This window comes from Nuphar pumila, chromosome 4, assembly GCF_984573655.1.
Source record: "Nuphar pumila chromosome 4, dmNupPumi1.hap1.1, whole genome shotgun sequence".
Classification (NCBI taxonomy): domain Eukaryota; kingdom Viridiplantae; phylum Streptophyta; class Magnoliopsida; order Nymphaeales; family Nymphaeaceae; genus Nuphar; species Nuphar pumila.
Window position 1 is genome coordinate 124,536,643 of NC_143252.1, and position 26,002 is coordinate 124,562,644.

The 26,002-nt window shown below is 38.1% G+C and overlaps 2 protein-coding genes across 2 annotated transcripts; one reads left to right on the plus strand and one right to left on the minus strand.

Annotated features, from left to right (window-relative positions):
• The first annotated feature begins 2,951 nt into the window (after positions 1–2,951).
• Positions 2,952–4,348, plus strand: LOC149840915 (shewanella-like protein phosphatase 2). Its single transcript, XM_090003458.1, has one exon. It carries the CDS (start codon positions 2,998–3,000, stop codon positions 4,165–4,167), a length of 1,170 nt encoding a protein of 389 aa, XP_089859584.1. The 5' UTR covers positions 2,952–2,997; the 3' UTR covers positions 4,168–4,348.
• A 173-nt stretch (positions 4,349–4,521) lies between these two features.
• On the minus strand, positions 4,522–22,392 carry LOC149840916 (chromatin assembly factor 1 subunit FAS1-like). Its single transcript, XM_090005161.1, has 13 exons — positions 22,319–22,392; positions 21,029–21,964; positions 20,830–20,929; positions 19,727–19,874; positions 19,492–19,615; positions 18,900–19,255; positions 18,445–18,816; positions 18,241–18,322; positions 18,019–18,162; positions 5,738–6,157; positions 5,175–5,312; positions 5,052–5,097; positions 4,522–4,978 (listed from the first exon to the last, which is right to left on the minus strand). The coding sequence occupies exons 2-13, from the start codon at positions 21,725–21,727 to the stop codon at positions 4,839–4,841; spliced, it is 2,769 nt and encodes a 922-aa protein (XP_089861287.1). The 5' UTR covers positions 21,728–21,964; positions 22,319–22,392; the 3' UTR covers positions 4,522–4,838.
• Between the last annotated feature and the right edge of the window lie 3,610 nt (positions 22,393–26,002).

Consider the following 26,002-nt stretch of genomic DNA (forward strand, 5'->3'; position numbering starts at 1 on the left):
TAGGTGTTGTCCTCTCTCAAGATGAACACCCCAATAATTTTGTTGTACCCACAAAAATTTTCATGTTTGCGTTGGATGCATCAACATTGGAATCGAAAGACAGATCAATAGGAAGATCTGGATCCACAACCATTAGGTACTTCAATCAGAGTTCGATGGACTCAAAAAGATTAAACATGTTGTTCCTCGACCTTGGAACCTGTGGGTGATGTGTCCTAGGGTCTGAGCTCTGATTGACATGTTGGGAAAGAGGCCAGAGGTTCCTCGTTGTGGCGAATGAGTGAAACGAGGTGAATCAGGTAGATGCAATTTTTGCATGGGAGATGATTTAGGTATAGAACGGGGTTTAAAATATGTAGGACTGGGTCCAGAGGTTCTAGGGACGTGTGAGAGGCTCTGGGACAGATGTTGGACAGAGGTATAGGTGGCTAACGGTCTTGGGATACCATAATAGGCTTGTCGAGTAGGTCAATGTAATAGTTGGGGCTGGTTTTGGGTTTCGGGTTCTGAAAAATAGGTGTGGGCTAGGCAGAGAATGAGATTTGAACATGGAGATCACTTACGTGTCTACAACAGGATGGGAGAGTGCCTCCCACGATCTTATACGCAGGCACTGATCTATAATGTAACAACATCAATGGCTCGTCAAAGTAGCAAGATCATACAACCCAGTGCACTGAATGATCTTGGAATCTTTGAGGAAGATAACTGACCCACCTAGGTGGTTTGGTCCATATGTCAATCAGAGGGAGAATAGAGAGAGAAAAGAACGTCTAGGGGAAGACGCTCAAAGAGAGAGGGACGACTAAGGGAGAGAAAGAATCAAATCCATAAAATAGCATAAACCTCCAAAAGGGATACCAATTCACTATTTATAGTGTTTGGCTTGAGTTTGGTCTAGCTCAAATCAAAAAAGAAAAATCTAACACATAATTCGCATACACCTTCTAACTGCCAAAACAATGTCCTAACTAAAAATTAGAAGTAGACTAGAGAGGCGTTAGTTAGATTGACTCTCGTCCCTCCCTAACCAAGTCTCAGTCATCCTAGCTAAATTACTCAAATTATAATTTGATAAAAAAAGAAATAATACTTGGTTGGACCTTAGCACGCAAAATATGAAAGGAGAGAGGGGCACGTCCCACCCTCTTTTTGGAAAGTAGCCCCCCCCCCCCCACCACCACCACACACACACACACACCACCACTTTAATTTTTTCTTTTGCTTCCTCCTTCCAAAAGGATGTCCCACCCTATGGGACCTATGTGCCTTCTTCTCCTTCAAGCTGGTTGGGACATGTTCCTTGACTTTTCTTACCTTAGCTGACACATTACCTTCTTGAGTCCTGCTTTGACTTAGGCACCCCTTTGTCTGGGTGAGGTGACATGTGGTTCCTAGAGCCTCGAATCCAATACTCCTTGTTTTTGTTCGTAACAGCTTCACCATGCTCTGGTTCACTGTGCCCCCAAGGTCCAAAATTCGATAACTACTTTTTCAAGTCTAATTCTCACTCTCATGTTGTTGAATCCTTTCCACCATGCTCTCATTCAACTATATGCTTCTATACCATGTGATTGTACTTTCAGAGCCTCTTGGTCTTCTGTATGATTGTGGGATGGGGCTCACTGCCTTCATCATGAGGTACATCCACAACTTTCAGAGGCTCACCATGGAATGGCTTGAGGCGAGATACATAAAAAATAAGATGAATCTTCACCTCATCGGAGAGTCTCACATGATAGATGAGTTTCCCTACCCACTTTTCAACCTAGTACAGATCGTAGTACTTTGGCAAGAGCTTGTGGTAATTTTGTTCTAAGCGAGTATTTTGACCTCTCAACCTTTGCTTCAACCATACTCAATCTCCTATTTCAAAGGTCCTATCAAAATTACTCTTGTAGATCTACTGTATTCGTTATTGGCCTTTAGTAATATGTTGTCTCAACGTAGCGAGAATCTCATCTCACGTCATTAAATTACGATCAACTTTGAGAGATGCAACACTCTCATGCTCATATGTTGTCACTATCAAGAGAGAAAACACATACAATGCATCAAATAAAGTGTCTTTATGGAGCAGTGATAACTCTTGTTAGAGGCATATTGTGCCATGGCAGGTAGGGGTGACACTTGTTTGGGTCGCCTATGAAGCAATGAGGATAAGTCACTATTGTTTTATTCACAATCTTCGTTTGTCCATTCCATCTAAGAGTGCTATAATTCAATTTGGTCTCACTAAACTTGAAGTGGGTGGTATAAAAATAGCTTAAAGAAGATTGAGTCTCGGTCACACACGATGCTTCTAGGCATCTCATGAAGCTTCACCACACGACTCACGAATTGTTTGACGACCAATCATGAAGAATACTCTTGTGGCAATCCAATGAAATGATCATACTTGGATAACCTATTCACCTCGTTTCCCTCACAGAAATGTAGGGCTTGGGGTATCAAAAATCAATCTAAGTCATAAATGGTAACTCAACCGAGTTACTCATGACTCATGAACCTGATGAGTTTCGGTTCATAACGAGTTTTTTTTAATTATATAGGTTCTAATCAAAGTTGATTTGACTAAGTCCTGAGTCAACTTGACAAGAAATCCAACTATGCCTCTAGTTTAATTCAGCTTTTGGACAAAAACCTTGAAGATGTTTTGAAAGTTAAAAGTAAAATTAAAGTTGACATAACTTTGAAATGAACGGAGAACACTAAATTTTTGGGGTGTGAAATAACTTGGTCAAAATCAGGGTATCTACAATTTCTCACTGTGTTTCACGTTTCTGTTTCTCATCCTGGCAACCTTGCGCACAGCCCGTTGACAGCCCTACATGGAACCAATATAAGCCCCACGTTTTGTCACAACGTTTTGTCACAAGTTGTTCCCTTTCGGTGTGAAAGTTCTAAAGGAACCCTGCTAAAGCGTTTTTTCGTAAGAAAGACGCTTCCCTCCCCCAAACCGTGAAACGAACGTGCCCAGTGAGAGAGATAGAGAGGATGAATTCTCTGTGCGACGATCTCCCACATGAAATATCATCCTTCGTCGATACGTTCGTCGACTTCGTGGTTGGTGGCGTCTTCTTAAAGCGTGAGGCCGATCCCCAGCAGCAGCAGCAGCAGCAGCCGCCACCGTCCCCCAAAAGGAGTACCACCTATCCACAACCAGACCGCCTGGTCGCTGTGGGAGACATCCACGGGGACCTCCAGAAGGCCAAGGAGTCCCTAAGGCTAGCCAGGATCATAGACGAGAATGATAGATGGATTGGAGGCAACGCCATGGTGGTGCAGGTAGGCGACATCCTCGACAGGGGTGGGGAGGAGCTCAAGACCCTCTATTTCTTGGAGAAACTGAAGCAGGAGGCCTCCAAATCAGGTGGGTGTCTCATAGTTATGAATGGCAACCACGAAATCATGAACCTTTGCAGAGATTTTAGGTATGTCACGAGGAGAGGGTTTGCGGAATTCGAGAATTGGGCGTGCTGGTTCAATGTAGGAATCCATATCAAGAAGCTCTGCAATGCTTTGGATGACCAATTTGATGCATTCGATGGGGTACCCACAAATCTAAAACGCAAAATCAGAGCTCGGATTGCCGCTCTCCGGCCGGGAGGGCCGGTTTCGAGCCGGTTTTTGGCAGGAAACCCGACCGTCCTGGTCGTCGGCGATTCTGTTTTCGCCCATGGCGGGATTCTTCCTGGTCATGTGGAGTATGGTTTGGATAGGATCAACGAGGAGGTTGGAGACTGGATCAGTGGGAGAAAGAGGGGTTCGAAACCCCCCTCTTATGTCAAGACTAAAGATTCCATTGTTTGGTCGAGGAAATACTCCACCGAATCGGTGGATGATAGTGAATGCTCGGTTCTGCAGCATGCTCTTGCAACAATTCCAAATGCAAAGAGGATGATTGTGGGTCATACCATCCAACAAGCAGGTATAAATGGTGCCTGCCACAATCAAGTGATTCGTATTGATGTTGGCATGTCCAAGGGTTGTGGAGGTGGAATGCCTGAGGTTTTGGAGATCAAGGGAAATAAGGAGGTGAGGGTTTTGACATCAAATCCTTTGTACAATCAGGCTAGGATTGCCACAACTGGGGATGATGGCAAGGTGGGACTGGGTTTGCTTATTCCTGACGACGCTAGGAAGGAAGTGGAGGTTAATGCTTAAGCTTTTTCAGAATATTGCTGTGGGGTTTACCCGTTCATTGAATTGATCCCGTTGAGAGGAATCATCAACTCATTGTTAGATGAGCTGGTTGGTTAACTTTACTCTTATTTATATTGTTTTGTGAGATTAGCCACGCTAAGTGACCTATCAAATATGCATTCAACTAGGAACATCAAAATCATATCTTTTGTTTCTCTCCCGGGCCGGCCATGAGACTAGTAACGGGCACGTTAGTGTAAAAATGTGAAAAAAATGAGCGAGGGAGAGCGTGGTGTTGAAATGGAGTAAAAATAGAAAACTTCCACCTGATGAATGTCTTTCTGTACTTTTTAGAAAAAACTCTCAGAAAAAAAGTCTAGAAGGGTCGGATGGATTTTTCATTTTGCATCACTTTTCTTACATCTTTCTAGCTTCCAAAAGTACCCATAATGTCTTGCCGTTATTTATGCACGCCAGCAGAAAGGCAGCAAGTAGCCTTGTTACAGGATAATCTCAAAATTTTGCATGATTACATCAGAAAATGGAATATTTGCAGATGTTTCCGCAAGTGTGTGGACATGCTCAATAAAGCAAATAATACATTAGTTGCGGTACATACAAGGAGTTTAACCATGCCTCTTGCCTGCCCAAATTTTTTTTTTCAAAGCAAACAAGTTATCATAATGCATTTGTTACTCTGGCAGTGTGTCCGAATCTGCTTGTTTACACTGTTGCGGGGAGGAATCGATGGCACTCATGGAGTCGCTTTCTGGAGGCAGACATCGCTTTCTGAAAAAGGTAGCAATCCCCTTTGATCTCCTAAAATCTTTCTCTATAAAAGGAGAAACCAAGTTTCAGTATGCTCCATAGGTTAGCCAACCAAGATACCGACAGACAAATCATACCTGGAGATGCTGACAGCCCTAGCTTATCCAAGATATCCTTCTTAACCTGCAAATAGTAACATTTACTTAGCCAGGTATTCACGTATACAACGCAGATGAAATCAACTTGGACTCCGAATCAACCTGCCAGCGATTATCCACAAAGTCTGAAATCTCCTTAACCTTGTTGCGCAGATGCACTTTTGGCACAGAAGGGAACTTCCTCTGTAAAGATTCCATCACCTTATTGATTCCATGAGAGCAAGACTGGACAGACCACACCTATAATTTGTAAAATAGACCACTCAAAAAATAAAACAGTTGTATGTATTAAACTATACTAAAAAATATTCTCTACTGCTATATTAACCTTCAAGAGGCATGTCAGTATCATATCTACCAAGTGAATCAAATCATCTCTAGAGCAAAATTAGAATCCAAGACTTATTCCGAGCACAGGACAGGCACCACCTTAACGCCAACCAAGTAGACTAGGATGATGAGTTCATGCCCTAGTCCTGTCGGCCAGCATACAAATTTCAAGCCAATCAGGCCACTTAACCAAGTCAATCTGTCAGATACTCTGAAACTATAATGACTGATACCTTTGTTCCGAAAAGATAGGTTCTCAAACTATTGGAATCTATGCTTGAAATGAATTACACCATCAAATACCAAGAGAAACATTACTCCAAGGATAGACTTACAATTTCAATCAAGTCAGAATCTTGTAGAGCTGCAGCCGGCCCTGTAGAAGTACAATTACTGTTCTTAGTCTGTAGCTTGGCAATATCATGACTGTCTCCACGCAAGTCAAAATAGGTTGTTATCTCAATTGAAATGCTTTCAGTAATTGGCCGAATGCTGAGAGCTTGCAGGCAAATCTGTTCCAGCTTCACTGTGCCATTCAGGTCTTCAGCAGTCATTAATGCATCCTTCTCATGCATTAGGTTTAGTATTATCAACGGCTGATTCTTCCTAAGAGCATGATCTGTTAAACTGCAGAGATACTTTTGCTGCTTCAATAATGCATTGATTTCCTCCCTTGCTCCCTCCAGTTTCCCAGTATTTGAACTTTTTAACTCATCATCTGAGCCCTCAGACTCCCTGCCATCAACATGAACTCCCTGCATGTCACAAAGAGGACGACAGAGATAATGAAAGCATGTCAAATACACAAGTACGAGAGCAAAACTGGTCCAAGGAAGACCAATATGATGGTTATTTTCCATCTGGAAATTCAATTGTGACCCTTTGAGAAACAAAATATTCAGTACTACATTGAAGCATACAGTTGGCCAAATGAGCGTTCATATTGTTGCTAGAATTTTATGGCATTAAGTATTTCCAAAAGGTGACCAAGATTAGATTTTCTTAGTGTTGCCACCGAAAATAATTCAAAACCCCCAGTTGAAACTGAGGGAAGCATATATACCAACAGAAATGATCAAACTACAAGCAAAAACATACTATACAGTGAGAATATTTCCCTTATACTATCATAGATCTAGTTGAAATTAGATTTAGCACACGTGTATGTGCATGTGCATGAATGTATCGAGGAATTAGTAGGCCTAAACCAATTCATCCTCCTGGCCTCATCAATTCCAAAAATCATGGTTGGTTTTTTTATTAATATAAACTCGTACGAGTTGTAGAATGTCATTGCAGTTGAAGGGAAAGTTTTATAGGACGACTATTAGGCCCGCTTTACTATATGGTACGGAATGTTGGGCTGTCAAGAGACATCATATTCAAAAAATGAGTGTAGTTGAGATGCATATGCTTAGATGGATGTGTGGAAATACAATAAAAGATAAGATTCGGAACGAGGAGATACGTAAGAAGGTAGGCGTTGCACCCATTGAAAATAAGATGAGAGAGAATCGTTTACGGTGGTTTGGACATATTAGGCGAAGGCCTAATGATGCTCCAGTTAAAAGGATGGAGAAATGGGAAAATATATTAGTTAAAAGAGGTCGCGATAGGCCTAGGAAGACATGGATGGAGATGATAGGAAAGGATATGAATGCTTTGAACCTCACCGAGGACATGGCATTGGATAGAAATGATTGGAGGAGAAGGATTCATGTGGAAGACCCAGAATGATTTTCTTTTTCTGTTCATATTGCCGACCACAATTGTTTTGGGATGAAGGTGTAGTTGTTGTTGTTGTATAAACTCGTACGAGTGTTTATGGTAGCTTATTTACCAAAACAAAACACATGGTTTTCATAAAACGTGAGTGCAGTATGAGCCATTGATTCTCTCTAAAAGCACAGGTAGACATGAAAAACACTGAATCTAACGCATGTTTCCTACGAAGTACTAACCAAAGCAGAATACATCTGCAAGTCCAGATTAAGCAAAAACTTGCAACTATGCTCCGCTTCAAAAAGCACAGTTGTGGGTGTTTTTTTTCTTAATCTAAACCTGAAAATGGGTTTATCATTGCACATTTAATGATTTGGGCCAAATTAATTTAACCAGAGAATTTTATTTTTAAATGAACAAATACAATATGAGCCTCTGACCTTTTATTGCTTTAAAAGCACATCTGTACATGAAAAAATGCCTCATCTAATAAGAATCTATATGGAATACAATTGAAAGTTCGGCTTAAGCAAATAAGTACACCTATATTTTTTTATGTCTGGGATCGTTAGGATTACATCAACTCCGCCTGTGTATAACTGTTTAGTTATACACTGCTGGTCCCAAGCTCAGATAAAGGAGGAGGGTTGCGGTAGGCCCGTGACAGCCAGCATAAAAACTTAGTCATACCCTATGAATATGAACCAATATGAGAATTTTGTTGGGGTGTTCCCTACTGAACGACGAGATGTACTCTATAGGCCCGGAGGCAGTGATAAATGGGCAAGGGTTGCTAGGGCATCGCCCGGAAGCGACGCGTCACACCGGCGCCCGGGTGTGGTGTCAAATAGGCAAGGGTTCCCTCACTTTGTTGGACGGGTGAGGGTAAAGAAGTTAGTTCAAGACCATATAATTAGGTTAGCCACTTAGAACATAGGGTCTTTAACTGGTAAGTTGGTAGAGTTAGTAGATGTTATGCGTAGGAGAAAGATTGATATTGTATGTCTACAAGAGACCAAATGGGTAGGTGAGAAAGCAAAAGTGATAGAACCTTGGAAATATAAGATTTGGTATACAGGAATAAATAGGAATAGGAATGGAGTAGGGATTGTTATGAGTCGTGAGTTTATAGATAATGTAGTTGAGGTCCGTAGGAAGGGTGATAGGATTTTACTTATTAAATTAGTATTAGGTACGGATATTATTAATATTATTAGTGTTTATGCACCTAGGTTTAGATGATTCCATTAAGCGTCAATTTTGGGAAGATTTAGATGGAGTAGTAAAAGAGATATCTTATGGAGAAAGGCTTTTCATCGGCGATGACCTTAATGGGCATGTAGGCATTAGTAAAGATGGATTTGAGAGTATCCATAGAGGCTATGGTATAGAAGAAAGAAACGAAAGTGGAGAAAGGATTTTAAATTTTTGTTTGTCCTATGATATGATCTTAGGAAACACTTGGTTTAAGAAGAGGGAGTCTCACCTAGTAACATTTAAAAGTGAGATTAATACGAGTAAGATAGATTTTTTCCTACTTAGAAAGAGAGATAGGGGTTGTTGCATCGATTGTAAGGTTATACCGGGAAAAAGTGTAGCTACACAACATAGAGTCTTAATTTTAGATCTTAGAATTAGACAATGCTGCAAAAGGGATATACATCGGATAGATCCTAGAATTAAGTGGTGGGCACTGAAAGGAGCTAAACAAGGAATGTTTGTAGAGCAGGTAGTTAAGGAAGTTAATGTTAAAATGTAAAACTGTACATATATGTATATATAATAATATTATATTATTATATATATATATATATAAATACATTTTCCATTTCTTTCTTTTCTGTAATTTTTTTCCTTTATTTTTATTTTTTGTCTTTATGTCATCTAGTTCAGTTTGAACTAGAATGACTGTTGCTAGTCAAGTCCTGTCCAGACTTGACTAGCAATAGAGATGTTGGACTGACACAGTCCAACAGCTCTTAATAAAGCTGTTGGACTGACACATTCCAACAGCTCTAAATAGAGTTGTTGGACTGTGCCCAACAGCTCTATTGAGTCCTCTTTCAGCTGTGTATATAAAGGGGTGCAACCCCTCTTGTATTTTACTCCAATGCTTCTTAAGCAATTGGTTTTTCATATCAATAAAGAATACATTTTTATTTTGTTTCCAATTATACCCTTTTTAAGGGTTATGCTTTAGTGTCATTCTTGACACTTGCTCTTGTTAATCTAAGCTCGTGTTTCGAAGATCCCCATTTCATTTCATGGTATCAAAGCCGCAGAAGTACTAAATCTTGAGGAAAAGCTGCATCGGTTTTCATGCTCGTTTGCAAAAGTGTTCGCCACTTGAAGAGAGGTGTTTTATCACTTCATTGGAGAAGATTTCACATCTTGTTGTATTATTTTTTTTTCTTTCTTTTTCATTTTCCTTCTTGTTTCTCTTTTATCCTTATTCTTTCTCTCCTTGTAATCGATGGATGACAATGATAAAGTCACCATCATGCCTATGAAACTAAGCGATACGAACTATGTAACATGGGCTTCAATCATGAAGCACCATATATGGGGAAAAGGCTTATGGGGGATTGTGGATGGTTCCGATTCGGAACCTAAGCTATCTCTTACTAAAAAGGAGGGAGACAAAGAGGTCCCTCTATCGGAAGAAGAGAAAATCAAGGCTATTGCCTCATACGAGAAGAAATGGAAAGAATGGAGAATATCTCATGCGAAGATAATGTCATGGCTTATCAATAGCGTTGACATTAAAAAATGCTCAAGTCTTGCCAAATTTGATCATGCCGATAAGGCATGGGAATACCTTAAGAATATGTATTCCCTTAAAGATATTGCACACGTGTGCAACCTCCAAGAAAAAGTTCGAATGATGACACAAGGAGACAAAACTATTCGTGAATATTACAATGGGTTGTCCGAACTTTGGGAAGAACTTTCCCTTTTAGAACCAAAGTGGCATTGTGCCGAAGACATCGAGCTTCGTCAGAAACAACTCGATGCTGAACATTTTTACCAGTTTATCACTGGATTAAGGCCGGAATTTGAAACCACTAAATCGGCCCTACTTCACTTGGGAAAAATTCCTTCTATTGTTGAAACTATTGAAGAGTTAACAATGGAAGAAAATCGTCTCTGGAAAGGTTCTTTAAAAATTGAAGATGATTCCGTTTTAGCCGTGTCTAGACCAGGGAATCATGTCTGATCATATAAGCCTCCTCACTTTAACCGACAAAATGGTGACTATGATAAGAAGAAAGTTATTTGTCATCACTGTCATGAACCGAGACACTACAAGCCACAATGTCCCAAACTTAAGGAGCTGAGAGAAAAAAGAGCTGCAATTGCTGGATCGGAGCCTAAAGATCAAGATGCACCAGTTTCCCTGGCCCAACTAATGGAGATTCTTCAGCCTCTCATCAAAGGTGCCTCTTTCTCATCTGAAGCTTCAACCGGCGAAGCAGCCTCATCTTTTTCTGATCTAGGTAAAATTTCTTGGTTTCTTGACTCTGGTGCATCTTTTCATATGACCCTAAATAATCAAAGTCTATCCAAATGTGTTAAAAATAAAACAAGTGTGATGGGACTTCTCTTGAAATAGAAGGAATAGGAAATTTTGAAAAAATTTATAAAACAAAAAAAAATTTATTCCAGAAATTAGACATGTTCCCAAATTAAATTTAAATCTTTTATCTGTATCTCAAATTTCTGATTATGGGTGTAATATTTCTTTTTCTTCTCATGGTTGTTGGGTACAGGATCGTCAGTCAGGCAAGCTGATTGGGGAAGGCCATAGAGAAGGAGGACTCTATTACATGGATTTTTTTGAAATGTCGAAGAAAGCTTTTTGTTATAATATTCAAAAAATAGAGTTGGAACTGTGGCATAAGAGACTTGGTCACCCACATATAGCCAAAATCCAACATTTTCCAAATCTAGGGAAATTTTGTAACTCTGAATCATTTGATTGTAAAGATTGTATTCTCGGCAAAATGAAAAGATTACCATTTCAGAACAGAACCTTTTTCTCTTTAAGACCACTTGAATTAATACACTCGGATGTCTGGGGTCCTGCACCAGTAATTTCTAAAGGAGGATTTGTTTACTATGTTATTTTTGTCGATGATTTCTCCCGACATACGTGGATGTACTTTCTCAAACATAAGTCTGAAGTATTTTCATACTTTCAAACTTTTCATAATATGGTTAAAAACAAGTTTCAAAATAATATTACTATTTTTCGCACAGATTCAAGGGGAGAGTTTTTATTCACAGATTTTCAAAATTATCTTAAATTGCATGGCATCACACATAAAAGATCTTGTCCTTATATACCTCAACAAAATGGATTGGCGGAACGAAAACATCGCCATGTTATAGAAACCACTAGGACTTTATTAATAGCAAATAAAGTCCCGAAAGACTTTTGGGCAGAAGCTGCCTTAACTGCCACCTATCTCATTAATAGGATGCCATCTTCTTCGTTACAAAATATCACTCCCATTGAAAAACTTATGAACATTTCTCCAGACTACTCTAGACTAAGAATATTTGGGTGCAAATGTTTCATATTTACTGACAAAAATGATAAACTTTCCCCTCGTGCGATTCCCTGTGCCTTTTTAGGATATGCTGAAAACCAAAAAGGTTATAGATGTTTTGACTTCAAAAATAATAAACTATATGTGTCTAGAAATGTTTCCTTTCTTGAAAAGGAGAGCTTTTTATTTTAGAAAATTAAAAGACGTCACTGAGTACTCTTTTTTGCTAGATCTAACATCAACATCTGATGAATATGACCTTGACTGTAACTTTGATGATGATCAAAGAATTATTGATCTTAATGTTGAAAATGAAGAAGTTCATATTCTCGGAATGCCCCATCTTCCCCCTCTTTACCTTTTTTTGACCCCAATTGTTTTGGGATGAAGGCGTAGTTGTTGTTGTTGTTGTTGTTGTAATGTTGAAAATGAAGAAGTTCATAGAGATACTGATATTCAATATTCCAGGCGACAAGAGTCTAATCCTCCATGTGCACTTGAGAAATATTCTAACATTCCAACTAGACAATCAACCTGAATCTCGAGGCCTCCAGGAAAGTTTGTATCATACGAGTCTTTCTCACCCACATATAGGGCAGTTATTGCATTAATTCACTCATATGAAGAACCATCCACATATTTTCAAGCAAAAAATGATATCAAATGGATAGAAGCCATGAAAGCTGAATTAGATGCACTTGAAAAGGCTTCTACATGAAATATTCAAGATCTTCCTCCAGGGAAGAAAACTATAGGATGTCGATGAGTTTATAAAATTAAAACCAAGAGTGATGGTACTCTTGAAAGATATAAAGCCCGTTTAGTAGCCAAAGGTTATGCCCAAGAATATGGGATTGATTATGAAGAAACCTTTGCTCCGGTGGCTCGTATGACTACTGTCCAAACCTTAATTGCCTTAGCTTCTATCAAAAAATGGTCTATTTTTCAAATGGATGTCAAAAATGCTTTTTTAAATGAAAAGCTAGTTGAAGAAATATATATGGAACCCCCTCCTGGTCTAAGTATTCCTAAGGGTAAAGTCCTTCGCTTAGAAAAAACTCTTTATGGACTTAAACAAGCACCAAAAGCTTGGTATGATAGGTTTAGTCGTGTTATGATTGATATTGGTTTTCAATTCTGTTTAACTGACACTACTTTGTTTATTAAGAATTCTGATGCAGGGATCATTGTGCTTCTTCTTTATGTAGATGATATGATCATCACCGGAAGCGATAAAAAGGGAGTTGAAACAATCAAAACACTTCTTAAATCTCATTTTGAAATGACTGATTTGGGCTTGTTGAGATATTTTTTAGGCATTGAAGTTGCTTATTCTCCTAGAGGATATTTATTATCTCAGACTAAATTTGCTTTTGATATTGTTTTCAAGTCTGGTATTACTGATGATAAGAAAGTCGACACTCCAGAAGTTGTTAATGTTAAAATGAAGATTGATGATGGAGAACTTCTTGCAGACCCTACTCCTTACAGACAGCTTGTCGGGGCACTTTCCTATCTATCCATTACCAGACCAGATATAGCACATGTTGTTCATACAGCAAGTCAATTTCAACATGCTCCTACTTCTGTTCATATGAGAGCAGTCATGCGTATTATCAGATACATCAAGTCCTCTCTTTCACGAGGACTTTTCTTATCTTCCTCCTCTTCCCTTGATTTAATTGAATATACTGATGCTGATTGGGGAGGTGATCCCAAAAACAGACACTCAACCACTGGCTTTTGTGTCTTTTTAGGGGAATCATTAATCTCGTGGAGGTGTAAAAAGCAGCAGAAGGTATCTCTCTCATCCACCGAAGTTGAATACAGAGCCATGGCAACCACGACCATGGAAGTAGTTTGGCTCCGACGACTGCTTGCTGACATGGGAGTTGAAGCAACAAAGGCTTCACAAATGTGTTGTGACAACAAAAGTGCGATCTACATTGCCAGTAATAGAACATTCCACGAACACACCAAACACATCGAAATGGATTGTCACTACGTCAGAGAGGAATATCTACACGGGATAATTGATCTGCCATATGTCACTTCAGAATATCAATTAGCAGACTTCTTTACAAAGCCTCTCGCTGCTCCCCGATTTCACTTTCTCTTAGAGAACCTTTCGCTCATTGTACCGTAAGTTTGAGGGGGAGTGTTAAAATGTAAAACTGTAAATATATGTATATATAATAATATTATATTATTATATATATAAATACATTTTTCATTTCTTTCTTTTCTGTAATTTTTTTCCTTTATTTTTATTTTTTGTCTTTATGTCATCTAGTTCAGTTTGAACTAGAATGACTGTTGCTAGTCAAGTCCTGTCCAGACTTGACTAGCAATAGAGATGTTGGACTGACACAGTCCAACAGCTCTTAATAAAGCTGTTGGAATGACATTCCAACAGCTCTAAATAGAGTTGTTGGACTGTGCCCAAAAGCTCTATTGAGTCCTCTTTCAGCTGTGTATATAAAGGGGTGCAGCCCCTCTTGTATTTTACTCCAATGCTTCTTAAGCAATTGGTTTTTCATATCAATAAAGAATACATTTTTATTTTTATTTTGTTTCCAGTTATACCCTTTTTAAGGGTTATGCTTTAGTGTCATTCTTGACACTTGCTCTTGTTAATCTAAGCTCGTGTTTCGAAGATCCCCATTTCATTTCAGTTAATTGGTGTATCGAGGAGGATTCAGAATCAATATGGAATAAGATAGCGGGTGACATGAGAAATGTGACTAAGGAGGTATTGGGTGAGTCTAAAGGCAGTGCACCGCTCAATAAGGATACATCGTGGTGGAACGAGGATGTCAAATTAACTATTAAGGTTAAAATAGAGTGTTATAGAAATCTAAGTAAGAGTCGTGATAATGAGAATTTGGAGAAGTATATGATAGCAATGAAGGAAGCTAAAAAAGTAGTTCGGAACGCGAAGGATAAGGTATATAAGGAGGTTTATGACAAGTTGGATACCAAAGAGGGCGAGAAGGATATTTATAGGCTTGCAAAGATGAGAGATAGGAAATCGAGGGATCTGGGTATGGTTAGATGTATCAAAGATGAAACGCAAAGGGTTTTAGTCAAAGATGAGGAGATTAAAGAGAGATGGAAAGATTATTTTGATAAGCTATTTAATGAAAGTCATGCTCAGGATCTTAGAGACTTCTCCATTCCTTTTCATGAGATGAATCATGACTTTATGCGCAAGATTCAAAAGAAAGAAATTGAAGAGGCTTTGAAAATGAAATCAAGAAGGGTAGTTGGCCCAGATGGTATACCTATCGAAGCTTGGAAGTGCTTGGGAGAGAACGGTTTAGAATGGTTGACAAATCTTTTTAACAAGATTTGGCGGACAAATAAGATGCCTAATGAGTGGAGGAAGAGTACTTTGGTGCCTCTATATAAGAATAAGGGTGATATACAAGATTGCACAAACTATCGTGGTATAAAACTCATGAGTCATACTATGAAACTTTGAGAGAGGGTGATTGAGTCTAGGTTGAGGAAGGTTGTCATGATATCAGAGAATCAATTTGGTTTTATGCCTGGAAGATCAACTATGAAAGCTATACATCTTCTTAGACAACTTATTGAGAGAAATAGAGAGAGGAACAAAGATTGGCATATGGTTTTTATTGATTTGGAGAAGGCATACGATAGAGTACCTAGGGACGTTCTCTGGTGGACAATGATGAAGAAAGGTGTTTCTCTCAAGTACATTAGTATAATTAAAGATATATATGAAGGAATAGTAACCAATGTCCGCACTTGTGGAGGGGTGACAACCAATTTTCCTATAACGGTTGGGTTACATCAAGGATCTGCTTTAAGCCCTTTCCTATTTGCTATAGTGATGGATGAGCTTACGAGATCAATTCAAGAAAATGTGTCATGGTGTATGTTGTTTGCTGATGATATTGTTTTGATTGATGAGTCTAGAGTTGGGGTTAATGCTAAGTTAGAATTATGGAAAAAGACATTGGAAGCAAGAGGTTTTAAGTTGAGTAGGAGTAAGACAGAATATATGGAATGTCGGTTTAGTAAGCAACGAAGTAGTGATGAAAGTGTAGTGAAGCTTGGTGAGCAAGAAATACCGGAGTATGATTGTTTCAAATATTTGGCATCTATCATTCAAAAGTATGGAGAAATTGATGGAGATGTAAATCATAGGATAAAGGTTGGGTGGATGAAATGGAAAAGTGCAACTGGAGTGTTATGAGATCGTAGAATGTCATTGCGGTTGAAGGGAAAGTTTTATAGGACGACTATTAGGCCCGCTTTACTATATGGTAAGAAGGTAAGTGTTGCACCCATTGAAAATAAGATGAGAATCGTTTACGGTGGTTTGGACATATTCGGCGAAGGCCTAGTGATGCTCCAGTTAGAAGGATGGAGAAATGAGAAAATATATTAATTAAAAGAGGTTGGGGTAAGCCTAGGAAGACATGGATGGAGGTGATAGGAAAGGATATGAATGCTTTGAACCTCATCGAGAACATGGCATTGGATAGAAATGATTGGAGGAGAAGGATTCATGTGAAAGACCCAGAATGATTTTTTTTTTGGTTCATATCGTTGACCCCAATTGTTTTGGGATGAAGGAGTAGTTGTTGTTGTTGTTGTATCGTTAGGATTACATCCTACACACACACACATATGAGGTTGTTTCTCCCGATATTATAGATTTGGTGATAAATCTCAAGAAAATCTTGGGGCTTAAAAAATGTAAAAATGACAAAAATAAGAAAGAAAATATCATGTTTACACAATAAATTATATATAATAAAAGAAATGAGTAAAATGTAAAAGAAAGAAGTAAAACATATTAAAAACATAGAAAACAAATAAAAACAGTGAAATAATTGCTAATATCACAATATAATCATTTTGGTGATATTTTCAAAATATCACAATATTTTGAAAATATTGCTGATATCTGTGACTGTCTAACCAAAGGTACAAACCATCCAAACCACTTTTAAAAATCATATTTAAATACATCTTTTGGCAAATCTGACCAAAAGAATATGATCTTCATTATCAAAAACCTAAGAATTGACTCTTACTGCAAACTTTTTAATGCATAGACCGAATTTGTATGATCTATAAAACCTCAAAAATTTCAAACAATTGATTTTTAGCACATTATAAAATCCCATGTACACATCAAAAAATTTGCTATAGGAGCCGGTTCTTAGGGTTTTGACAATGAAGATTGCATTGAGTCATATTTGCCAAAAGCCACTTAAAACTGATCTTCGTGGTTTGGATGGTTTCTACCTTTAATTGGAATCTCTCTCTCTTTCTCTCTTTCTCTGGAAGAGGGAGAGTCCAACATCTTTTGGATTATGAATTTTCAATGTTTAGATGTGCTTTTTAAAGCACTAAAAGTCAACGACCCACAATACTTTGTATTGTAAATGTTTAAATGTATTGTGAGCCATCGATTTTTCACATTCCGAAAAACATGCCTATATGTCATAAAGTCTTTGTGTAAAACATAGTTCTTACTAAATAAATTATAAAGAACAAATATATGAGGTCTGATCGATGAGATGCTCAAGCATTGGAAAAGCGGAGTTGTATGATTGTCTTTGGTTGTAGATTTTGGACCTTCCAATAGTTGGACGGTCCTCCTCCTCCTCCTCCTCCTCCTCCTCCTCTCTCTCTCTCTCTCTCTCTCTCTCTCTCTCTCTCTCTCTATATATATATATATATATATATATATATATATATGTATATGCATACATGTTTCTCTATGTAAAAATGACAAAAATAGGAAAGAAAATAACATGTTTACACAATAAATTATATGCTAGCTGTGTTATCTCTCTAGGGCCATGGCTCACAAACCATAACCCTTTCCCAGCCCTTCCAATTTCTGGTGGTCTAGTGTGCTCCTCCATATCTAATGCACCGCACAACCCATATTCTACATAACATTATAAATCAATTTATGTATATGACATATTTCTAAATTAAAGTTTGAGTAGGAATGAAAGCAGTTTACTGAAAAAGCATGGCATCTCAAGTATGTATTTGCATGGATGTGTAATACTATGCAATCATTTCTAGGCTTTTGGGCACATGGAGACCCATAACCTGAGGCATAATAGTACAAAATAGACAATGCTGATAACATACAAGCATACAATCCACATGACGCACATGGCCTGAATAAAAATATTAATTATCAAAGACAACTCAGATTTGCAGCGGAAAAAAAAGAGGACTGAGATGGCAGTAAATCTTAATAGAACAGTTAAATAATGAAAACCAAGTCACCTTATATATAGATCATTATACAGTAAGGGCAGGTAACACTATGGCAGTACCTCATTCTCTGAAAGATATCCATCAGGAACAACAAAGCCATCTTCACTTTCATCTTCATCCTCGGCCTTGAGATTTTCATCTGCCTCTAACTTTTCCTCCTCATCATCCTTGTCAAAATCCGACAAGTTTTCACCTGGATCCTCCTGCATAAAAGGATCCAAAGTTACAAATGAAGTGGGATGAATCATTCATACATTTTGAATCAGATCAAAATGACATACCTCCTCCCATTCCTCATCGCTGTCATTATCATAGTCCAAGTTAGGATCCTTTTGGAAAGGATGACGAGACCCGACCACATCACTATAACAAAGATATTATTAGAGTTCACATAACAAGAAAGCATCATCAATAAATAATCATCACGGGCAGTAACAAGCTAAATATTGCATAGGAGCACAAAAGGTGTCCTAAACTATACAGACCTCTTCCTGGATATGGTACCATAGTATGCTGGTCGATGGCTCTTGTCAAACTGCAAAAGTTTCTTATTTCTACCAAGCGTTTGAATGTCAATTGAACAAGTAGTGACATTATTAGGGCTTGGTGTATCGTCCGAAACTGTTTCCCCCCATCCATCTACAAGCTTCTCAATGTTTAGCTCATCTGCATCAGGAATGTTACTGCAGCTAGGTGTTGTTGGATCTGCAACTTTTCCAGAGGGCCCAGCTTCACAGGATGATCCCTGCAGTTTGAGTTCCTTAATCAGTTGTACTTTGGGATGGTGCCGGATGCCCCAACGCTTGGATTTATTTCGAGAAAAACAGGTCTTTCCTCGCCAAACAGCCAGGTGTGATCTACAAGCAAATAAAGAAGGAAAAAATGTTTAAAATGACAACTACTAAGCAGATTTAGTAGAACTAGAAGTTCAGATACCAACTTTAGAAGGTCAAAGGAACTTAAAGTGACTTGTTGTGAAAGTGCCTGATCCATTGCTGATATAACCTTATCAACCACCCCTTCACTGCTGACAGATGGAATAGGAGCAGTTACTACTGATGGTTGGTTGTCACTGTTATTAGGAACTTTTCTTTTCAGGAAACGCTCCATGATTGAGGCTTGCTTTTTAATGGCAAGTTGCTTTTTCATTTCAGCTTCTTGTTTCACACGGCGTTTTTGGTCCTTTTCAGCTTCTTCCTGATGTCGCATGAGTTGTTTTCTAATCTCAGCTTCTTCTTTTTCACGCCGTTTTTCTTCTTTCTCAGTCACATCAAGTTGTCTCTTCAGTTCTTTTTCCTAATATGGCAAGTAATGACCTTGTTTTTGTTAGCTAAACAAACTTTTCACATGTGGCTACTCTTGGACAACAAATTTGAAGATGGTAGGGGCAAATTGCTACGTGCAAGTAGCTCACAAATAACAAATACAAGAGTTTAGTACACTAGTCAGCTTCTCTACAGGATTTATGAAATGAACCCACTTTTTTCAAGTTTGTTATCATTGGGGTAGAAGTGTGGAAGGCTTATTCTTACATTTTGCCATTGCTCCCTCTTGAGTTCTTGATCCAATCGATTATGTTCTTTCTCAGCCTTCCACTTGTTTTGCTCCATCTCCTTGATCATTGCCTTTTCTTTCAATCTAGCATCCTTCTTTGCCCTGAAAATTTAGTATTTCAAAATTTTGGTTGCTTAGAAAAGCAAGAAAAAAGTAAGAGTAGCACTTGACTGCCATTCACAACACGTTACAAAAGTTGCTACGAGTACATACTCAAGGCCAACATTTTTTTGCATCAAGCTATCGGCTAAACCACGAATTTGTTCTTCATTCAATGCCTTTCCAAATTTTGTGGATGCTTTTGTCAGATCTGACACATAATTGGCTTGATTTTCTGATGCTGATAAGCATGATATCATTGCTGAATGGACCATTATCAAAGTCAGTACCAGTTAGTCTAGAAACTAAATAACAATAATAGTAAAACACGGAAAATCCCCAGTACTGCAAACAAAAGCCAATTTCCACAAGAAAAACACGTTCAAGGAGATGCAGATTGTATTAATGCCATAAAAAAGTCCATATGTTATCTCAAGTTAGTCGCTAAATTAGTGCTACAAATTCTAAGTACATTGAAAAAGGTCACACAATACAAGAAGCACAAAATAAATATTTTATCCGGTGGAATTTTAAGCTTACATAGAATAGTACCACTGCACAACAATGCATGAACATAACAAGTCCAAAACAGAAGAGGTGGCATAAAAAGGATGAGGCCTGAGTCAAATCACTAGTGAAATATATGTCCATGGGAAATTAAACTCTGTTATAATTTATGAAACTACACCAAAGCCCAAAAAGAAAAATAATAATCCCAATAAAGACACAGGTCCACTTAAAAGAGCTAGTCCACTTAAAACAGCATTATTAATTGAACCTGGCAATGTGAGGCATCAAACAAATAGGGAGCGCAATCAACATGAGCCACAACTGAATCCTTATATGCAATCTAGGATATGCATAAAGGCGCATGTATGCTTATTCATGTACTTGCACGGTCTCGTCAGCCCCAAGAGAATACCTACCATGATGAAGCCCACAAAAAAGACAGCAAATAAGAATACTCTGCCCAATCTACCAGTAGCGAATTTCAATGAGATTCTACTTGGTAATAAATATGATAAGACGCAAGAGAAAACGAGTATATTAGCTTCATTTGAATAAGCAGAGTATGCTAAACATAATACTCATATTATCAAAAGTGCACCATAAATTAGATCATAGATACCACAACAGACAATAGCGGTAGCTTATAGATGCTAGAGAACGATATTCCAAAATAGTAAAAATTAGAAAAAACATAAGTATACAAACACCTGAAACAGCCATGATGCGTTCATGGATTTTCTTTCGACATATACGTCTAATACTTAAAGCTCCACGGTGTGCCTTGGGCAACAATTTCAAATCTCTTGCCTGAGTTACAGAAACACATAATTCATATAACAGAGACATGTGCACAAATAATACCGAACAGTGAATCCAAAAAAGACAAAAGATTCAATATCGTGCTACCTCCCAACACCAAAGACAGTTTGTAGATTCATCTTCAAGAACATCTGCATCTGGCTCTGCAATGCCATACATTGACCTCTGCCCGACAAAGAGCACCGAACTTCTTACAGCTGCAAGAGTGACTTCGACGGAATTGCCGGCATCATTTTTCTTCAACTTCTCAAAAATATGTTCTACCAATTTAGAGAAAGGAAGCTGGCTCTCTTCCACAAGACAAGCTACTGCTGAATTGTTAAGCCGGCCCGTCTTTCCTTCAACATTGTCTACCAAACCCAAAAGTGGTTTTTGATCTGAAACCTCTTTGAAATACTTGAACAGACCATTAAATTCAGAATGAAGTGAAGAAATTAACGATTCTTTCTCCACATGGATCTTGGAACTCTCCACCAGTGAATCACGTTTTCGCTTCGAGGATTTCTTCTCCATTGCAACCAATGTCAAATTCTGGCAAGTTTTCTCCTTAAGCTTTTTCTCATCTTTATTGTCTCTAGTTTCCATTATTTGACCTAAGGAGCTCACTACAATAACTGAATCAGATGGAAATCTCGGCAGTACACATTCACTGTAATCCCCAACCTTCTGAACCTTATTTTTTCGATCTGGCAAAGTATCTGCCCCAAGGGACGAAGATTCGCGTTTGCAATCTTTTCCTCTTGATAACTCGCTTGAACCATTGCATGAGACCAAAGTTCCCGCCATCCCGGCACGACCCACAGGGTAAAACACAAAAATTATCAGCACCAGTTGATGATTCAAGCCTTATTCTTCAGTATCACTGGACCTACATGTCAAAAGCAGGGATGGGAACACCAAAATTCATCGAGAAGTGTCACGAAAAGGTTAGACATGGACTGAAATTAATAGTTCTAATAGTTTACCCTAATCGTGCGGCATAACTGGAGTTCCTTTTCGCTGCATACCGTTCCACCAACTCGACTGTCAAAAACATGCCAAAAGAAAACAGAAAATCACGAAAATTGAAAGCGAAAGAAACAAAGAAGATTGGCATTCTTCTTTAATCTAAGATTAATCGGTTAAAAAAACAACGGATCCGCAACCAAAACGGATCAGATCAGTCAGTGAAACTCATCGCTCGGTGAGAAATCAGGTGTTCCTCTCTTTAGGGTTTTGATTGATACGTAAAACTAAAAAGATGAAGCATCATTGAACAGAAACCTTAATTCATTGACATGGATCACTAGCGCTCCTATTTTCATCATCTGATGAGCGAGAGAGAGGTCAGCATTAAAGAATACGAGATTCAGAGAGAAAAGAGGAAAAACCCTTTACCATTGAGAATACGGAGGAATGAAGACCGAACCAGGCATCCGGAGAAACGCAAGATCTCAGGGAACGAACGAAGAAGATCGGAGAAGAAAGGAAGAGGAAGCGAAGCCCCCTTCTCTCTCTCTCTCTCTCTCTCTCTCTCTAAATGCTTTCCTTTTCCCGCGGGTTTATTTTTGCCCCTAAAACGGACGGCAGGATCCCAGACGATCTGCTGAGGCCGAATACCGTCCGTTGGATGGAGATAACTGGTGGCGGGAGTCCACGGGACCGCCTAAATACTCTTTCCCGCCAACTGTCTGACATTTGTCTTTTGAAAATCTACCTCGGCTCGGCTCGGCTGGCTCCGCAGTCGGCGTTTGTCGATTTGTTATGTTTCTGACTTACCAATACGAAAATCTGTCCAGCCTCGGGAAAATAATCCCCATTCTTGTGATTTGGTCCCAATATCCGAAAGTGGCCTTAAAGGCCCAAAATTGGCGCACATCCGTGCAATCACACCCATGTTAGCAATGTGATGAGAGAATTGGATCATCAATTCAGTGAAGATGAGTTAGACCCAAATCCAACTCACCAAACCCAATACGATATGTAATACCTTGCATATCCAATGACATGTAGGACTATTCGAGTTTAATTGGATTTTTAAGATCTATTATGTTTGTCAAATTTCAATTTCCAAGATTTTTGCTTTTACCTTCTCAAAAATTGCATTGTTATTTTTCATTCCATTCTGGCAAAGTTAGGAATCGTGTTAGTCATTTTTTCTTATTTTATTTTATTTTTTTCTTATTTTTTTATATATGCTAAATTCTACAGATCTAGATAGTTCTAGTGCTCTTTATGATTTTTTTGTGGCACTAGAGGGTGTATGAAGTTACATGATAGTTTTCTTCTTTTTATCTTAATAATTTTTCATGATTTTTTAGCAGGATCCGGTTTATAGAGTCGTTTGGATATTTCCTAAGATCCAGACTGCTTAAACCCAAGTGACACCACTTCAAATGGACAACCATGAACTCCATTTAAAATCTAGATTTGACTTTAAAAGACTCAGAGCGAGCTGATAAAATATATTAAATGCTCATTTCAAAGCATGCAATTTAAGTGGATAAGAAGGGCGGCAACATTGGAGAAGCTTCCCTTGACCAGCCACATTAGTCCATCCTCATTGGGCGTGATTGAGGTGTTGCCTAACTGGTCCAGTTAATGCAAAATGGGTGTTGTGCCATTGGGCCAACTTGAGGTGCAGTAAGAGCTGAAACTTGTTTGAAATAAGCTCCCTCATTGGCCTCAAGGAAAGTTGTCTCTCACGTGGCCAATGAAAGACCTTGTTCCTTTTTTTTGAGTTCCTTGAATCCTAGCCGAAAATTTGGTGAGGGAGCTTTTTGTTTCTTTTGATAAAAAAAAATCTAGAAAAGAAGGAAAGAAGGAAAAATAGAGTGGAAAGCATGGAGAGAAAAACGTGACCTTTTGGGAAGGGGTTTGAACTTGTGTGAAGAACCGAACTTGTGGGTGAGAGTTTTGGAGCGGCAGAACACCAACTTGTTGTTGTGTGCATTGGAGACCTTGAAGTTACCGTGAAGCTCACGTGGAGCTGAATTTGTGGCCACACTTCCAAATATTTGTTTCCTACGCTAAAATCCTTTATCTTTTTTTGCATGCTTGAATCGCTAGAGGTGTTGAATCCATATTAGCTTGTTGATGGACTATTGTGTTTAGTATTGCTTAACAAAAGTTTAGAAATAGAACACGTAACTTGCCATTCCAAGTGTTAATCGAGTTTTTGTCTATTTCTATTTCTAATCGGAGTTGGGGTAAAGGAGGAAGAGAATTTATCTGAGGTGAATGAACCCTAGAAGTGTCTTTGGTTGCAGGTTGAACCTTCACTAAAACTGATCGGCGTTAGAAAGAAAATGTTTTTGTTTTCGGGATTGTATAATAGTCGGATGCGAATGACTAAGCCCTCTGTCAGAGTTCAGTAATTTGGACTGTTCTCCTAAACAACTAAACAAAAAATTATGAACTTTAGCTTGTTGAAAAGCTAACATCCAACTCTACAACTTTTGTGTTTAGCATTTTCGCTGAATCTATTTTGTGACTCAACTAAAAAGACTAACAATTTCTCTTGTTTGAATGTGATATGAGTTACTAAATTGCTTATTATATTTTCGGACAAAGTTTAGTGTTTGAGTCATAAATCGTTCAATACTGTTTTTTTTTGTCAATCTGCTTGTTGTTCTGGAAAGATAACATATATAGTGATAACTTTCATGTTTTAGCCGATTCGTGATTTGTCCGTCTGTGCCTTCAAAATTGAGCTTGTTTTCTGCATGTTAAAGTTCAAAATTGTTATTTCATTTAGTTTAACATAGAAAATACCTCCAAGTATTCTGGGTATAACTTCTTGTGGATCTATGAAAAAAAAAACAATTTTTGGCTCATTGGACAGCTAAGACAATTTCAAACAACTTTCCTGTTTTGAGTTTTTGCAAACTCACTTATCTCGTTATTCAAAAATCCTCCTGAAGTCAACAGACTATCCATTGGTTGGACGAACAACAAACTGTCTATCATGTTCATGAAGTCCAGGCCAAAACTTCCTCAATCAGACATTTGTCCAGTTCGATTTCATCCATTCCAGGTCTGTTGGGATTTTATTTCCAACTCCCATGTCTGAAAGTTCGTTGAACCCAAAAAGAACCAAGTCGTTCGGTTTGATTCCCACAAGTTGGATTTATCCGTTCAAATATAGGCTTTCGCGCATTGAGATCCTTTTGGATCTCGGATTGTGGATCGGCTTTGTCATCGACTCTGCATCACCAAGGGTCTCTCGTTTGGAACTTACTATGACCTTTAACTTTCTCCATCCATGAGAAAATGATTTTTTTTATTTCTCTCGAGAATTCTAAATCTATCATTTTGTTGTTTTAAACTTTTTTTCAACACATTCAAGTGATCAAATGCACCTTAGAATGGTCATGGTGACAAACCTACTATAATTACATGTATCAAGCTATGAGACAACTTTAAGGGCCATCAATTCTCTCAATAAAGTGAATCGCAACAAATATGCAAAGTATATTGGTAAAAATAAATGCAAGATGGCAAATATGTTACAATTGTAAACCCAAGTTTTTTTATTGATAATTAATAAATAAATGATGAATTATCGATGCATTCATGACTATAATTGTGAATTCTTGATTTTTTTTTTGTTTTTTTTTTTATTTTCTTGATTTTGAATTATTATGAAATTAAGTCTCAAGAACATTGCAAGAATAATTGAAAATTTTAAAATATGTAGACTAAACAAGAAAGTAAAATATTTGTATAACTTTAGATTATGAATATTGGATTTAGATATAATTAGGGATAGATTGAATTGGATAAAACTCAGGATATTTGGATCTAATCTCATTGGATTGGATCAATAGTTTTAGATGCTCCGAATATCATTATTGTTTCGACGAAAATTTCGGTCGATCAGTGGCTCACTTATTAAATCGGATTCAACCTTGATGTTCCTCATTTCGAGAGAATCAAAATTGACTATCTACACGCCCAAATTGGTGTTGATTTGAGCATTTTATCATCGGTTGGAGTTCATGATTAATTATAGGTCAAAAATCAATGTTTTATGATATCGACTAAATTTTCTTGTCAATATATGTGCGTACGATTAAATCT